This window comes from Phodopus roborovskii, unplaced genomic scaffold (assembly GCF_943737965.1).
Source record: "Phodopus roborovskii unplaced genomic scaffold, PHOROB, whole genome shotgun sequence".
Taxonomy (NCBI): domain Eukaryota; kingdom Metazoa; phylum Chordata; class Mammalia; order Rodentia; family Cricetidae; genus Phodopus; species Phodopus roborovskii.
The window spans coordinates 6,281,883-6,299,675 of NW_026126578.1; the positions used below are offsets into that span (position 1 = coordinate 6,281,883).

At 44.8% G+C, this 17,793-nt stretch overlaps 1 protein-coding gene across 1 annotated transcript; it reads right to left on the minus strand.

Annotated features, from left to right (window-relative positions):
• Positions 1 to 3,176: 3,176 nt before the first annotated feature.
• Positions 3,177 to 16,997, minus strand: Sec13 (SEC13 homolog, nuclear pore and COPII coat complex component). Its single transcript, XM_051203584.1, has 9 exons — positions 16,884 to 16,997; positions 14,179 to 14,223; positions 11,896 to 12,011; positions 10,339 to 10,490; positions 9,820 to 9,953; positions 5,852 to 5,985; positions 5,368 to 5,491; positions 4,438 to 4,584; positions 3,177 to 3,586 (listed from the first exon to the last, which is right to left on the minus strand). The coding sequence occupies exons 1-9, from the start codon at positions 16,884 to 16,886 to the stop codon at positions 3,473 to 3,475; spliced, it is 969 nt and encodes a 322-aa protein (XP_051059541.1). The 5' UTR covers positions 16,887 to 16,997; the 3' UTR covers positions 3,177 to 3,472.
• Positions 16,998 to 17,793: the final 796 nt, after the last annotated feature.

Below are 17,793 nucleotides of genomic sequence, written 5' to 3' on the forward strand. Positions count from 1 at the left end.
ATACCATTGAAGAGGATATTGGGGTCCTGGTCCCTTTATCTTCTTGCTTCTCCCTGCCATAAGGTGAACAGGCTTCTTCCTTTGCCAGAAGTACCCACCATGATGTAGTAAATCACAGGCCAAAGGAACAGACCCAATGAACCATGGACCAAAGATCCTGAAATTGTGAGCTAAGGTAATTATTTTTAAAGCCATTTTGTCATAGTAACAGAAAGCTAACATCTTTAAAAACAATTTTATTTTAGAAGGTATGGGATTCTGTGAGTTTTCTTTCATCGGAGATTTTTATTTTTTTTTTAGTTTTTCGAGACAGGATTTCTTTGGGGCCTGTCCTGGTACTAACTCTGTAGACCAGGCTGGCTTTGAACTCACGAAGATCCACCTGCCTCTGCCTCCTGAGTGTGGGAACTAAAGGCGTGTGCCACTAATGCCTGAATTAATTGGAGATTTTTTGTTTGATTTATGATGAAAAGTTGGCTGCTATTTCCTTTGTGTTCTTGTGACTACAATATGTCTCTAACTATTGCTGTAACACCTTTAATGTGCCCAATGGTTGTGGAGGATTAGTGCTTGAATTATTATTTGGGGTGGGGGTTGAGACAGGTTCTCTGTTTAACAGCCCTGGCTGTCCTGGAAGTTACTTTGTAGACCAGGTTGGCCCGTAACTCACACAGATCCACCTGCCTCTGCCTCCCAAGTACTGGGCATGTGCCACTATGCGCGGCAAGGGTTTTAATATATCTTCCCCCTGTACTTTTCCTTTTCTTGCCCTCCTCACTCAGGACTCCCAACTATACACAGGCTAGACCATATGGTATTGCCCCACATGTCACATCATTGGTTCATTTTCTCAGTCTCCTTTTCCAGTACTTATTTGGTTCCTTCTGGTGGTAAAATTCATTTATCTCTCTAATCGTGTTATTGAATCTGTGTACTTCTAACCAGAGTTATTCTAGAAATTCCACTTACTGAGTTTTTAGATATTTCTCTCATTATGTTCATTTTCTTTTACATTCTTGAAAATGTAATAGCTGCTTTTAAAGTCCTTAGCTGCTACTTCCATGGTCTAATTTTTAAAAAAAAATGGTATTGCTATGTAGTCTAGGCTAGCGTGGAAGTCAGAATCTCATGCCTTACATATACACTCCCCCATTCTGCCTCCTTTTCCCCTTATCTGAGTATGGAACCCAAGTCCTCACAAATTCTGGGTAAGCATTTTACCACTGAGCCAAAACCCCAGGCATGTATCTTTTCCATTCTTGGTTGAACCATAATGTCCTTTTTGCACACCTGTTAGTTTTGATCTGTAAGCGGGATATTCTGGTGTTTGAGTTGTCAAGTTCTGCATTTTGTTATATTCCTTTAAAGCAGTAGTTCTCAAGCTGTGGGTTGTGACCCCTTTGGGGATTGAATATCAGATATTTACATTATGATTGATAACAGTAGCAAAATTATAGTTATGAAATAGCAATGGAATAATTTTATAGTTGAGGGTCACCGCAACATTAACTGTAATAAATGGTGGCAGCATGAGGAAGGTTGAGAACCACTGCTTTAAAGAGTGGCAGGCTTTCTCACGTAGTGAAACTACTATAGATTCTTTGGGCCTTTGTCAAGGCTTCTTGGTTTCCAGACAAACCTTAATCTTGGCATGGTGGTACACCTTTAATCCTAGTATTCACCAGGTAGAGGCAGGAGGCTGAATTCAAGGCCATCCTCAGATAGATATCCATCCAGCTCCAGGATAGCCAGGACTACATAGACCCTGTCTAAACAAACAAACACAAAGCAAACCTTAAAGTTAATTGAAGGGATACTCATTAGTGTAATAGCTAGGTGTTTGAAACAGGATTAAAATATGTAGCTCTGCCTGCCCTGGAATTCAGACAAGGCTGGCCTTGAATTTGTGGCAGTTCTCCTGCCTCTGCCTCCCAAGTGCTGGTAGTGCCCGCCATGCCTGACTATCCTCATTCTTGAAACTTTCCCTAGTGTAGTACTATGAATGTATTTCATTGACTACCCTCCTGTGGGGACATCAGAAATTGTTTGAACTATTGCTCTCAGGCACTAAGAGCTATCCTTCCAATCCTAAACTTTTAGAGTCATAATTTCACTTACTGCAGCCCCGTACCATCTCATCTGATCCTCAGAGGCATAAGCTACAAAGAGGTCCCGGCTGTTGTGTGATGTTCTATTATCTGTTGAGAGCAGCAACATAAGAAGCCAGGCTTGTCCTTAGGCTGACAGACTTCCATGTATTTTTCTATGAGCTGAGCAGCACAAGAAAGGTTCTTCAAAGCCCTTTTCTCATGCATTTTCCTGAGGGCCTGGGTCCGTTGTAGTGACTTGGGAGGCTGTGTGGATAGGTACAGCATCTCTTTCACTTCCACTCTTTAACATGTATGGCAAAACAACAGGTTTGGCTTGTGAAAAGTAAAAGGGTAGATGGGAACTCTGCAGTTCTGAGGTGACTGCTTATAGCAGCTGCCTTGGTGTCTAAGTAAAGGTTTGGTGTGAGCATATGCTGGCAGATGAGCAAGCCCCCCCCCCCCTCGGTTCTGCAATAGATAAGCGTGGGGGTAAGGTGGGCTAGAACGCTAATCCTGGCTTTCTCCTTAGCAAGTGAGTAAGTCTATCTCCTCTGCCATATTGCTTACCTGAAATACAGTATAAAGGACTGCTAAAGCAGCAGGTAGTAGATGGTAGCTATTATTGCTACTGCTGGTTCAGGTGACAGTTCCAGGACCTCTGCTGGGAGTGGTACCTGGTTTAATATCAGTAAGGACCAGAATTGATTTCCCATCATAGCTTTATGTTTGAATGCTTAGTTAACATTCCTTGCCTGGCATATGAATGTGTTAGCATTTCATACCCATTCTTTTTTTGTTTTTGAGACAGGGTTTCTCTGTGTAGCCTTGGATGTCCTGGAAATTGCTTTGTAGACCAGAACCTCAAACTCAGACTCGCCTGAGTGCTGAGTGCCTGGCATGCACCACCACTGCCCAGCTTCTTATACCCATTCTTTAGGACAGAAATCATCACTCCCATCCCATGGAGTACGTGTACCCAGAAGGGGTTATTGTCCTTGGAAGGCCCAGCCTGGAAAACATGGCTCACACAGGTGCTCACCACAGCAGACCAATTTGGGCAGATGTACTGTGTGGGATAACACAGTAGTTTCTATGCAATATGATTTTATTAGCTTGGAAACAGCTTGAACCAAAAGATAGTTAAAAATGGCCAAAAATATTTAAAAATAATAGTCATTTGTTCCTAACATGAATACTTTCAGCTGGACATTAAATTATTTAAAACATAGGGAATCCTAGTAAGGCAGGTGAGCACCCAGTGTTCCATCTGTGGGTACTCCCAGGGTGTGGAATCTTGGTAGTATTGGGACCCTTCTTCCCAGTTGTTTTGGATGTTGTTCCAAAATAGGCAGTCCTAGAAATAAGACCAGCCACCTGTGTTGTCACTGCTCATTCTGTTGGCCTTCTGTGATGGAGGCTGACACGGAACCCTGGCCCTTGTTGACATCACTGATGCACACCCACTGTCCATCCACAGATTCTTTCCACAGGGTCACCTGCAAGTTAGCGCACAAAGTCACAGATGTTTCTGCTGTTTTCCAGCCTCATCCTCAGTGTGGACACAGAGGCTGTGGGAAAAGCATTTACCTCCCACTACACTTGCTCAAAATGCAGGGGAAAGACTAACTCATGTTACAGAGAGCAGAATGAAACAGAGCACAGTAGGAATAGCCCACATGGGATGCTGCTCTAATGAGAGTGTCAGTGAGAAAATGTTATGTGGCTAAGAGCAGGACAGGGTTGGCCCACCTGTGTCACCAAGTTGAACAGCACAAGTTAAACAAGACATAACTATTACATGAAATATCATTGCAGAGGAAATAGCTGAAAAGGTCTTCCCAGAGAAGAGCTGAGTGACTGCTCTCTGACAACACAGTACTGTCACTCCTCAGAAGTACATCACCTCATGCAGCTCTCCTGCACGTGTCAGGGGAAGTAGGATCTTTACTTCACACACAGGGTGAGAAATGGCCTTAGAAGGCAAGCAGAATAAGATAGCTGTAAAATGCCTCAAGAATACCAATTTAACACCTCATTGGTAGACTGAAGTAAAAGCTATCGTTTGAGATGGGGCCTGCAAGTCTCTTCTGGAACTACTGCAGAGCAGAAAAGGCTACCTGCAGAGGTGTGAAAAATGTTTCTTCACTCACATTTTTAGCTAATGTTTGCATTAGCTTTAAAAAGGGAAGCTATTATGCTAAATGAAATAAGCCAGTCACAAAAGGACAGAAAGTAGAGTAGGTAGTGAAGGGAGGTAGTTAATGGGTACTGAATTTGTTTTGACTAGGTGAGGCCACATGTCAACCATTATAGCCTGTATTCTTGCTGCCCAGGAAATGGGGTATACCTTATTGTCTCCACCTGACACAGCCAGGATATTTGCTGTGATGGACCAGCTCACATGCCACACAACATCGTTGAACTTGTGCAGGAGTTTGGGTGACCACATATTGCCTGAGGCATCATCGCAGGTCCAAATAAACACTCGACCATCCTGAGGAAAGACACACATCAGGAGATAGAAATAACCATTCTCCCCAGGGAGAACCACTTGGACCTGCAGACAGGCTGCTGAACAGTCTGTAACAATGTCTAGCTTCTTATCCATTTACTCTGAACACATCTCACAAAGACAGGGTTCTAAGCTGGGTAGTGGTAGACTGCATCTTTAATCCCAGCACTTGGGAGGCTGAGGCAGGTAGTTCAAGGCCAGCCTGATCTACAGAGAGAGTTCCCGGACAGGCTCTGAAACCACACAGAGAAACCTTGTCTTGAAAAACAAAACAAAAAAGACTAGGGCCTCTGGATTCTGTGGTTTCATGGCCATTTCTATGAATGTTTTTCTTCCTGCCTAGCTAGTCTTTCTCATCAGAATGGAACAGCAATCTTTTAAACCAAGCCAGAGACAAGGAATGGACAAATGAACAACTTCTAATAAAACACTCTAGTGGGCCTAAAGGTCTTGCCTCTTACCTCTCATCCAGTGGTGAAAGGAAATCAGAGATCGTTGTGTCTGGGAAGGGTGACTAAGTTTCTGAACCCATACATTTGAGCACCTCCATCCTTCTCTACATATGAGGGCCAGGAGGGACCTGAACTTGGCTCGGGACTAGTTTTCGTCCATCTCACTGTACACTGGCCTTACATGCTACTGGTCTCTGCCCAGGTCTAAAGATGCCTGCTGCCCTTCCTCCCCCTTCCAAAGGACTTTCCCTCTGTTGACATTGGAAGGAATCAAGGCTGAGGACATGGGATGCTCTCATAGGGTAGGGCTGACCTGAGAGCAGCTGGCAATGGTGCTGGTGGGCAGACCAATGGAGGGGGCCCAGGCAACGTCTCGAACCCAGTCGCTGTGTGCCTCTAGCTTCTGCTCCTCCTTCCACTGGCCATCTTCTTCCTCCCTACAGAGGAAACCAGAACAGGGAATGCAGTGGCAAGCAGGCTTCTCCACCCTGGGTGGAGAGTCCAACTTTCATGTTCTCATCAAATAACGAGTGGAATTCTACTTAGCTCACTAAGTTGTCCATAAAGCTCCCAGGAAAAGCCCTTTCTTCATAGCTCCAAAGTTTTGGGAAAACTCAACATGCTCAGAAAAAGAACAGGTGTTTATGTTGTTTAAAAAAAAATGTCCTAACAGACTGAAAACAGTATACTGTTACTGATAGGGAGAAAGGTGACCTTGCTTCTTGTAGATTGTGGCTGAGCAATGACAGGCAGGGTAGAAGTGCCCCTCTGAGGAGATGTGCACACAACTCACTAACCTCCATAGCTTGATGAGGTTGTCACAGCCACCTGATGCAAACTTCTTGATGTAATTGGGCTTCTGCCCTGATGGTTGGTCTATGAGGCTTCCAGGCACAACAGCAGGGGCCCAACTGACAGCATTACAGCCAATCTGCAGAGGGGAACCTGTGGTGAGGCTGCACTCTTGCATAGCAGTGGGAAAGTATCCAGCGACTCCTAGTGATTTTCCTCTAGTTGTCAGGACTTGGATTTCAGCACACAAATAATGTGATGAGCAAGAATTAGGCAATGACATGTTCTTGTTATACCAGCATGGGAGGCAGGGTAAGGAGACATGAGACAGATTCCTCAAGGTTAATAAGCCAGCTAGCCCAGCCAAATCCATGCACTTCAAATTCAATGATTCAGTAAAAGATACTGTCTTAAAAAATAAAATGTGGAGAACAACAAGAAATCTGATGCCAACTCTGGGCCTATATATAAACCCACATATACTCATATTACTAATAAGACACTCAAAGTAGAGTTAGCCTTGAAGGCAAACTATTAGACCAACAGAATTCTCAGCAAAAACCCAAAGGGCCAGGAGGGCATAGAGTAGTGTTTCAAGTCCTCAAAGAAAATAAAAGGACTACAGCTTCAGCTAAAAGCATAATCCAAGGGAATTAGGCCATAAAATTAGCTTACGAATGGTGAGGGGAGAGTCTTGTACTAGAGAGGAAAGAATTACTCTCAGAGCACATGGGAGAATAAATCCCACTAGAAAAGGACACATGCAAAATAAATAAGAGCCAGAGAAGGCACCATCAAAGAGGAGTCAAAACAACTAAATGATCAAATGATGACTTTTCATGGTAATGCTGATCATGGCTTATATATTTAATTTTTTTTGTTTGGTGGCAGGATCCTAGCTATGTAGCCCAGGCTGGCCTCAAGCTTCCCTCCTCCTTACCTCAATTTCCCAATGTAAATGATCTCAGTTCACCAGTTAAGATACAGACTAGGGCAGGGAAGATGGTTTGGTAAGTAAAGTGCTTGATGTAAAGAATGAAAACCAGAATTTGGACCCCTAGAACATACATTAAAAAACACAGGAATGGTCTGGGCAGTGGTGGCCAACCTTTGGTCCCAGTGCTCAGGAGACAGAGGCAGGTGGATCTCTGAGTTTGAGGCCAGCCTGGTTTACAGAGTGAGTTCCAGGACAGCCAGGGCTACACAGAAAAACCCTGTCTTGAAAAACTAAAACCAAACAAAAACAAAACAGGCATGGTGATGAGTATTTGCACACTTATAGCACTAAGGGAGAAGACAGGAGGATCCCTGACAAAAATTGTCTAGATAATCTAGTCAAATCAGTGAGTTTTAGTGTCAGTGAGAGACTGTCTTAATAAATAAGTTGGACAGTGATAGAGGAAGACATCAGACACTGACCTCCTGTCTTCACATGTATAGGAACATGTACACACACATATATTACACCACACAAAGAAACAGACTGACTTAGAACAAGAACCAACAAAATGCTGAATGTAACTCACTTCAGCAGCAGAGACAAATTACATTAAAAATGAAAAGGCTGAGAAACCAAAGAGAATTTAAAGTAGGTAGTAACAGTACCTTACAAAACAGACTTACAAAGAATTACTGTTTTGCAGATAAAAGGGTAAGATAAAATGAAGGTCACAAACAAAGATAATGACTGTCAATATATATGCACTGCAATTAAGATTATATAGTTGTAAAAAAAAAAGTATTATTGAAGAGAGCCTGAGATACATAGTGTTAACAAATTCAAGTCTGAAATAAGTTGCATATTTCTGGTCAAAATAGAATAAAAATGGAAGTCAACAGCAAGAGAAGCTGCAGAGATTATATAAACACATGAAGACTATAATGACTAATGCTCAACTATCAACTTGATTGGATTTAGAATTGCCTAGGCAGCAAACAACTGCAACTGTCTATGAGGACATTTCTGGAACACCATCCCAAGGGTTTAGGATCCTGGAGTGAATAAAAAAGAGAAAGTGAGTTGAACATCAGCATTCATTTCTTTCTGCTTCCTGACTGTGGATGTACTGTGACAAACTGCCTCAGCAGTGGCCTCTTGCTGCTATGCTTTCCCTTGTCATGACAGTCACCAGACTGTGAGCCAAAACAAGCCTTTCCTTTCTTGAGTGGCTTTGGCTAGGGATTTTGCTCCAGCAAGGAGAAAAGTTACTAATACAGAGCCTATAAATAGTTTTGAACAATAAGTCATTAAAAAAATTAAGTGGGAAATGAGAAAATTTCTTTATTTGGGAGGGGGTGTTGGGTGTTTCTCCTGTGTAGTCCTAGCTGTTCTGGACTACTCTGTAAACCAACCTGACCTCAAAGTTGGGAGACCTACCTGCTACCTTCTGAGTGCTGGAATTAAATGCATGTGCTGCCACCACCACCTGGCTTGAGAAAATCTCTTAAATAAATGTAAATGGAGACATACCAAAAGCATACAAAGCTTAACTAGTACATTGATGGAAGAAATAGTAAAAGCACAAAAAGAGGGAACTTTAAACCACAGGCTGGGTGATGGTGGCACAGGCCTTTAATCTCAGCACTGGGGAGGCAGACACAGGTGGATCTCTATGAGTTCAAGACTAGCCTGGTTTATATAGCAAGTTCCAGGACAGAGAAACTGTCTCAAAAAACAAACAAACAAAACTGAGATCCTCCATCCAAACAAAACATAACTCTAGTTCCAGGGAGTCCAACGACTGTCATATTGTACTCAGTTATGCATGTATACACACACACTAAAATCAATCTTTTAAAAAAAAGCTCAACCTAATGATGCCAGGTGTTAGAAAAGTAGAACAAAGAACAAAATCAAAAATACACAAAAACCATGATAAATATAGGGAAAAAAGAAGACAAGAACAAACCAGGTGATGATGGCACAAGCCTTTAATCCCAGCGCTAGAGAGGCAGAGGCAAGGGGATCTCCATGAATCAGAGGCCAACCTTGTCTCTAGAACAGCCAAGGTTACACAGAGAAACCCTGTCTTGAAAAAAATTAAAGAGTAAGGCCAGAACGGGGGGGGGGGGGGGGGGGGAGAAAAAAGAAATTGAGATGGAATAGAAAGGATTAATGAAGCAGTTGGTTCTTTGAAAGATAAGCATGACTGACATAACTTTAGCCAGACCAACCAAAAGAGAATTTAAATGAATACTTGACCAGTCCAAGTTCAGCCCAGCCTCAACAGTAGAGACTCCATCTGTCCCTTCCTCCATATGACACGAATATGAAAGTCAGTAACACTAAAAAGAAACTCTGCAATACAGGTAAGAGATTCTGCAAGGAAATATATTTTTTGGGGAAAAAATGGTGGAAATGAAAAACCAATAAATAAAAATACAGAAACAGTGGAAAGCATCATTAATAGGCCAACTCAGACAGGAAAAAGGAATGAGGGTTTGACACAGGCTATGGCAGACAAATCCTGAAAAATTAGTATTTGCTAGTTTGAGTTTTCATATACAACTGTGTTTTGAGAATTATAAGACATCCAGTTAGGGTCTCAAGAAATGTGAGTTTCCACTTCCCACAATGCTTTCTGGACTATTTCAACCTTAAGGTCAAGGACTACAAAGCACAGGGAACTAGATCTCTAGGCCATTCTTTGAAACACCACTGAGTTCTGGGGGCCCCTAATGCAGGCCAACCTGAGGCTTCTGTAGCAAAGCTTCTGTAGCAGTTGAGTGTGCCCCTACACTTCTATCCCCAACCTGGGGACTTACTAGGAGAAGCTAGTGCCATCTGTGCTTTGGACAGAGAAGGCTGGTATAGCTGCTGTCCTCAGAGTAAAGAGGTTCCAGCAGTATCTAACCTATAACCCCTCTTAGCCACTGCTCAGCAGGGATACTCAGTCTCTTCCCGGGAGCACAGAAGACTTCAGCACTGCAATTGCGCTCTCTCCTCCATGCAAAAGGTAGGGGCTGGACTCACCGTGTGAGCGTTGTTAATCTTCTTCACTTCCCACTGGCCTTCCCCTGTATAGGTCAGCAGGGAGATGGCCCCATCGGAGCTCCCACAGGCTAAAATCAGGCCATAGTCGTGAGGGGCCCAGCATACAGAGTTCACTGTGGAAAGGAAGCACAGTGAACAGGCTTTTATCATACATCTACAATTTTGCTAAATTCTTAGAAAAACCACAGGGCTTGCAAATGGCCAGTTAACATTTGGTCAAATAAGGGAAAATTAACACCCAATAGCAATGCCTAAGCCTGTCTTCACAAAGCAAGGAGGAGTGGCAGTCTGAGATTCAAGGCTGTCCTGGGAATCCTCACTGTTCTTGATAAACCTCTTTCTGGACTGGCTTTAGGTCTTGGGGACTGACCTGGGCTGTGGAAAAGCCAACCAGTGTCCAAAAGATGGACAAGCAAGGGAAAGGACCTTGGCATGTGACTAGAACAGAGGCCTTTCCCACCCATATGACCCACCCACTCACCTGCTAACTCTACATACCTGAGGAGTCATGTCCTGAATGCTCATGAGTCTTCTCCCAAGTGCCGTTTTCCTCCTTCCAGATAATAACTTTCCGGTCATAGGAACAGGAAGCCAGGATATTGCCATACATGGGGTGGGCCCAGGCTACTTGCCATACTGGCCCCTCATGTCTGCAAGGGAGGGGGTCAGAGGGTCAGGGGAACCACAGTGCTACCTCCCTCTGGAGAGACAACAGAATATTCCCGCTTTTTTAGTTTTTTGAGTCAGGGTCTCACATTATTTACCTCTGGTATGTGCCACTATATCTAAATTTGGTCTGTGTTCTACTAAGTTTAAAATAAAAACTATCTTGGAATGAATTACTAAAACACCAAATTGCCTCTGCCAAAACCAAGTAACAATGGCAGGTCTAATAATCTCTACAATTTCAAAGTCATAATGGGCACAAATGGTATTCTTAGCTACATGTAAGACAAAAACACCCTTGAGCTTGTTGTGATCCTCCCAAATGCTAGGACAAAAGGTATGTGCCACTATATCTAAATTTGGTCTGTGTTCTACTAAGTTTAAAATAAAAACTATCTTGGAATGAATTACTAAAACACAATTTCAAAGTCATAATGGGCACAAATGGTATTCTTAGCTACATGTAAGACAAAAACACATCTGACTTGTCTTGATGACAAAGTGACAAACACTACAGTCATCCTGGAGTTTCCAGCCTACATCCAAAATAGAAGGAAATGGTCAATCAGAGGAATGTTAACAAATGTAATTGCTTTCCCTGTCCCAGTTTGCTAAACCTTTGATTCTATTACAGAGCCCTGTAGAACCAGGTTAGGAACCCACATTATGTGAAAGGCTCTGATGGAAGCAAAGATAGGACCATGAAAATGAGCCAAGATCCGAAGGATTAGTGGGAAAGAGAAGAGCAAACATTTGTCAGGTACTCCCTGGCCATCTGCCATGGACAAACAGGCAGAACAACAGGATGTATAAAATTTGTCTTATGGGCCCAGCAAGATGGCCCAGTGGGTAAAGCACTTGCTGTGTAAGCCTCAACACCTGAGTTTAATCCCCAGAACCTATGAAAAGGCAGGAGAGAGCTCCACAAAGTTGTTCTCAGACTGCCATATGAGTCTGCATATATGCCACAAGTAAGTTTACCTGATGATCATACTTACCAAATGATACTTCAGGTCAAATGGCTAAATATGTGCAGGATGATAGTGGTGTTTGTTGTTTCTGAACATGGCAGTAGCTGCCCGTATCAAAGATATACTTAGATGGGCCCTGGTTGGAGGCAGGATTAGCCTGTCCGATATTAAGCAGAGGAGGGCTCCATGATGCAAAGTGCTTCACTTGCCTAGGTCTCCTGGTGGTAGAGCTAGGGCTCATACCTGAACATTCCAGTGCCCTACCTGCACCTCTGCTAAGGGCACAGTGGTCTGGGCTCTAAGTCTCCTCATTGCTGAATGCACTCTGGGATTGCTCTGAATTTGTGCTTTCACCCTTCCTCCCAAGCTTGAGAATCCAGCTATCCCTGAGACCTTCTCCAGGTGTGTTTATACTTACCCTCTGAGGTCTGCAATGAGGATCTGCCCTCCATTTCGTACATCAAAGATTTTGACAGACCTGTCCGAAGAGCAGGTTGCTAGGCGGGTGCCATAATAGTCCATCTGGGCATCATGCTGCAAGGGAGGACAACTGGGGAAGCCTGTAGGACGGGTGGGTGAAGCCCCAACCAGGCCTACTATAGACCAGAATCTACTCAAACTCCTATCTGTGCATCATGTTTCAAGGGGAGGGCAGCTGAGGAAGCCTGCAGGACAGGTGGTGAGCCAGTCAGGGCTTAGTACATACCAGAATTTACTCAAACTCAGTCTCAAAGAATCACCACCACCACCACCACCACCACCACCACCACACACACACACACACACACACACACACACACACACACACACACACACACGAGGCTAAAATGCTGGTATTATCACTAGTATATACCAGAATTTACTCAAACTCAGTCTCAAAGAATCACTACCCCCCCCCCCCACACACACACACAGAGGCTAAAATGCTGGTATTATCACTTCCCGGACAGGCAACGTCCTTCTAGAAGGGACCAAACAAGTCATACTGAGCTAGTTGTTCCAGACCCTCCATGCACTCCTTCTAATCCTGTTCTGTAAGTGGGTACAGGAGGAAAAACTGACTTAGCTGTCCTCTGCCTCCTTTCAGGTCCTGTCCTCATCGCAGGCTCCACAGGCTATTGGAGAAGTCACCCTGAGGCTCAGAATAGTCCAGACCCTAAGGCTAATGATTGAGAGCAGACCTCAGAATACTTCAGGCTCCATGAAGCACCTCGCTGAGGCACTGTGGACCTGGACAGAGTTTCATACAGATATGTGTTGCCCTTACCACACCAAAGTCCTAGATTGGGGACCTTTTTCCTAGCAGTGTGTCTAGTACTCCACACTAGTAATGCCTTTATCATTGCTGCTGCTGCTTAGAAACCAACTTTTGACACCGACTGGATACTTGGATCTAAGGCTGGCTGCTGCCACAGTTTTGGGCCTATTTCTGCAGCATGTTATATGGTCTCCTTCAACACCAGTCCCCTGTTGGCTGGCTCACCTATCCAAGTGGTTGCTGCTTTCCTATTTGTGCCACTGCAGGTTTCAGCAGTTACAACCTTTCAAAGAAGGTACTATATGGCACTCAACATTCCTTTGTCACCTTCCTACTCAAGAAAAACGATTCCTCTGGAAAGTCATCCTTCTGCAGTGTTATTGCTCTCCTGGTAGGCATGCTGTAGGCCCATTTCAAAGTGCTTTTCAGCAGAGTCCTATCAAACTGGGAAGGAGGGCTTAGTACCTGGGGTGGAAATTCTACCTCGTTAGCTTATCTATTATACAACCCTTGAAAACTTAGTTTATTTCTTTTAATCTTCAGTTTCCCTACTTTCAAAGGGGTTAAGGAGTGCACTGGCTTCAAGGGTACTTGAAGACTTAACATGGTACTGAATGGAAAGTACTTGGGGTCTGATGACAAACTTAGTGAGCATGAAAATATTTCTAATTACTATGCTGCCTCACATGGTCCCCTGGAGGAAAGAAAGGCGGGGCACTGGCAAGGGTGTTTAGGTTGGATATTATTGCCCTTGGCCCATGCCAGCTCCAGCTGTGGTCTCACAGCTAGACTGCTCATGACCAGAACCAGCAACATGCACAGCTTTGCATCAGAACCCCAAAACAAGTAGTCAGGCTGGGAGGTCAGGAACCTCACAGAAAAGCCTGAGACCACCGGGCCTGGGCCCTCTGCCCAAAGGCTGCCTGCATTGTTTGGCTTCAGGAAGCAAGCTGAATTTTTCTGTCTGAGACTTTAACCTCTGGACCTTCCCCAGGAGCACTACACTGTGCCTTGTGTTGGCCTCTCAAGAAATGACCTGAGTAATGACTTCAGGCCTAAGGGCCTGGTGTAGCCTATTCTGTGGGGCAGAAGCCCACCTGCCTCTGCTCTAGGCTTTTACTGTGGCTGCCACTGACTTCCTACTCTGTCTCATTTAAGCTAAGAAGAGGCCTTAGGTGGGAAGATGACTGTCAAACCTCTATCCCCAAATCAGCCTTACAGAGCAGGGTACTGTGTTGGCCAAAGCCTGAAGGGCCTGAGCTGCTAACAGAACCAGTTTCTCACAGCAGACAAGCCACTGTCAAAGCCCTGCCAACTCAGAGGTCATGTGGGAGAATGACTGAACTCTGGAGGCTATGGCCTGCTGGTAACTACTACACATTCTGAACCCTCAGTGAGAATGCCCATGTCCAGGCCCAGGAGAAGGTATGAATGGATACTTACAATCATGTCCTCATGAGAGGTGTCCACGGTGTTGATCACTGACACCTAGAACCGAAGCCATTCTGTGAATTCATCGACAGCACCATTTGTTTGTAAAGTTCTCATTAAAGCACCAATTGTTTGTAAAGTTCTTAGGGGCATTTGTTCACTCATTCATTCACAGACACAATCATTCTATAAACATTGGCTCATTATGTAATTCAGGCTGGCCTTGAACTCAGTATCCTCTTGCCTCAGCCTCCCAAATGCCAGGATAACACATGTGCATTTTGATGTCCAGCTAAGGACCTTGTATGTATTGAGTACTGTGTGAAGGACTGCAGATTGACCGGAATGTGAATGGCCTCAGAGAAGCTCATGTATAAATAACCTGCCAGTTGCCAGATCACCCATACTGTGGTTTGTGTGGGCAGGAGGAACCCAAGATGAGGGGATACACAGTTGCCTAACATGATGAGAACCTGGGAAAAGATATAATCCAAGCAGAAAAAGATCCCATGGGGGCAAAGACAGTCTCAAAACCTGAGGTCAGTGAACCTGGAAAGCAGGCCTGGCAGCTCTCAAAGGTGAGGTAGGATTAAGCAGAAGCAGACTTCACATTCTCTTTCTGCATTACGGAGCTTCTGATGGCCCAGAAAGTTTCAGATAGGACTTGATTTGAGTTCTTTCTAAGGCTACTCTTCTGGCCTGCCTAGATTTCACCTTAGTGGGACCCAGGTTTGATAGTTTGTAGAGGCAGAAAACAGCCATGATAGCCATCAATGATTTTCCCATTTGTTTTTAGAATCAGCCTCTCTTGGTCCCCGACTAGCTAGACTCTTACATATACAAAAGCCCTGGAAAGCTACAGTACTGTATGCTACTTCTCTGCTGGAGAATGTAGACACATTCTCCATTTTTCTGAATGCACAGTTCTAGCTGGTCTGGAACTCATTATGTAGAACAGGCTAATCATGAACTCTGAGATTCACCTGCCTCTGTCTCCTGAGTGCTGGGATTAAAGGTGTGTGCCCTCATATCCCTAAGCTTTGAGTCTCTCTAAAATTATTTAGCACACGGGATGTAAAAAATAAACACACACACAAAGAATTCTTTAGCACAATGTTTTAGAAGCAGAAGAGATTCAGTAACTATCCACTAAATTAATAAATGAACAGAAACATACATTTTTTGTTTTGGTTTTGGCTCAGCCATTATTTAATTCTTGGAAGAGAAAAGGGGACTGAAAAGGTGGCTTCCATTTAAGATTTATATTTCTCACCATTTCCCACATGTCACCTTTTTCTGTGCAAATTCTGCAGTTCCAAAGCCTGACTCCAAGGCAGGGTGTTGTGGTATAGGACCTTAACACTCCGGAAGCTCAGGAAGGTAGATCAAGAATTCCAGGCTAGCTAGTCTGGGCTATGTTTCAGAAAGGTAGGACTTGGATGGTAGCAAGACATTCAGAAGGCACACACTGAGTAAGTACAGGTTTTCTTGAGAATTCTAGATGCTCTAAAAAGTGCACCTGAAGTTCTGCAAAGATTAGAGGAAGAGGAATTGCACCTGCTTGCAGACACTGACATTTTCCCATGAGCACTGAGAGGCACCAGGAGCAGTCAATTACAGCCAACAGAAAGACTAAACAATTTAAGAGCCAGTGAAGAGAAAACCCTTGCCAAAGCCAGACTGTTGGGAATAAACCCTAGCTACTAACCCTCTAACACTCAGCCTACAGTCTAGGCTACCAGACCAGCTCACCCACCCCATTAATATAAGGCAGGTGATATGCTCAAGAATCCCCACAATCAAGACTGGCTGAGGGAAAAGTAATTTGACATTGGTGACCCAAAGGACCTGTGAGAGTTGGCATTTTTTCTGACCATTCTCACCCAGCAGCCATGGGATGTGATCCATACTTTAGGATGCTATGTGTTATATATAAAGCTCTTGGAGCAGTCCTCTGCAGCACCTATTACTTACTGGAACACAGTAAGAAACAGCACTCAAAACAATTCAGCTCATCAGAATCACACTAGTTACACATTTAGAACAAGCTCAACGGCCAACTTAAGAACCTCCAACTCAGCAACAGAAGAGCCAAAGGCCAACAGAAGAGCTTGCATCACTGTGCCAACCAGGTCTAAGACTTCCAGCGACTGATTCTCATTCATTCACTCAGTGACTCAGAGGGCAGCGAACACATACTGCAGATACCACGCGGAGGGGGGGGGGGATCAAAGACGAAGTCCTAGACTACATCCATTCAGCTAGGCCGCCCATCAGTTTCCCGAAGGGTCTATCATACCTGGGAGCCCTGTGTCTGAGCAACTGATCCCTCCACCCCGTTTGCTGAGGTAGTAGGCGGCAGGAGGATTTGAATCTCAGCTTTGTCACTGCCCAGTTCAAGTGTTGATGTTAGCAGCACAGCCTCCACAGGCTACCCACAGGCAGGGGATGTACGACGGTGGGAACGTACTAAGGGCTCGGTAGACAGCAGCTCCTATGATAGCTTTGGCTTTTTTTTTTTTTTTTACGGAAGACAAGACACGATATGGACAGGAGGTGCCACAGCAGCCTGGGCCTCGGAGTTCCGGAACGCCCGGCGGTCTTGCCATAAGCGCGCACTCTGAAACCCACAGAGGCAGAACACTCAAACCTTGAGCAGGTGAAGGGGGGCTGGACAGCCTGAAGGTCACGACTGGGGCCGGTACCGCAACACTCACCATAGCTGATGCAGCAGCAACTCACTGCTTCGGACGTGGCAGCACAGAAAGCTTCACTTCCGGCGCCTGCCTGCAGCAAGCAGGCCCGTCACCCAGGAGCTTCCGGTCAACAACACATTCGACTCACACAAAGGTTCCGCCTCTCCTGGAACCGCGCCCCGCCCTTCCTCGTCTCTGCCCTTATTGTTGGCGGTCTGTGGGGCTCTGGTTGCTATGGCGACCCGAATCACCGGGATTTTGTAATCTGAAACTGTCACTAGCGCATTTTCTACCTAGACCAAGCTTTCCTGCTTCCTGAGATGCATAAATGAAATGATAAGTGATTACAGCTTCACTTTCCTTTTCTGTGGGTTATGGGTCCCACTGGCTTTTATCATAAACGTGGTAGAGGTTAATTTCGCGAGTAGGCTGGGCTAGTGTTTTGTTAGGTCTTTTGCAGGACGGCCCTGCTATAGGGCTGATGACTTCAGAAACCATAGACTTCCAGAGGGATCCCTGGAGTTCCATGAGTCTGGCCCATGAGGGATTCTGGAAGTCCTGTCCGGAGACCAGAACCCCAAAATCCCCAGTGTCTCCAACCATTAGGGAACCAACTTTCTTAAGGAATAGCAAACCAGAGTCTCTAATCCCTGGGGCTCTGACTGCTACAAGGGAGGGCAATTTCAGACCCCAAAATCCTTGTCCCTAGCTTTTGGTTTCCTACACAAGCACTGTATGGAGGATGCTGAGCTGCAAGACAGCTCCTTAGACGCACATGGTCCCATCCTCCCACCCACTACAGATCTTAAGAAGCCAAGTGGCCCAGAATGGAAACAAACCCCTACCCCCCACCGCCGCCCCCACCCAGTTCATTCAAATTCCTTTCTGGTCCTATGTTGAAACTGAGATTAAAAACCCTGGCGGAAGATAG

Excerpts from the sequence above, each read along its gene's own strand:
- Sec13 (XM_051203584.1), bottom strand. Across the intron at positions 10,491-11,895 it reads CTCATTGCAGACCTCAGAGG|ACATGAGGGGCCAGTATGGC; the intron begins GTAAGTATAAAC and ends CCTCCCTTGCAG. Across the intron at positions 4,585-5,367 it reads CCATTGCCAGCTGCTCTCAG|GATGGTCGAGTGTTTATTTG; the intron begins GTCAGCCCTACC and ends GTCTTTCCTCAG.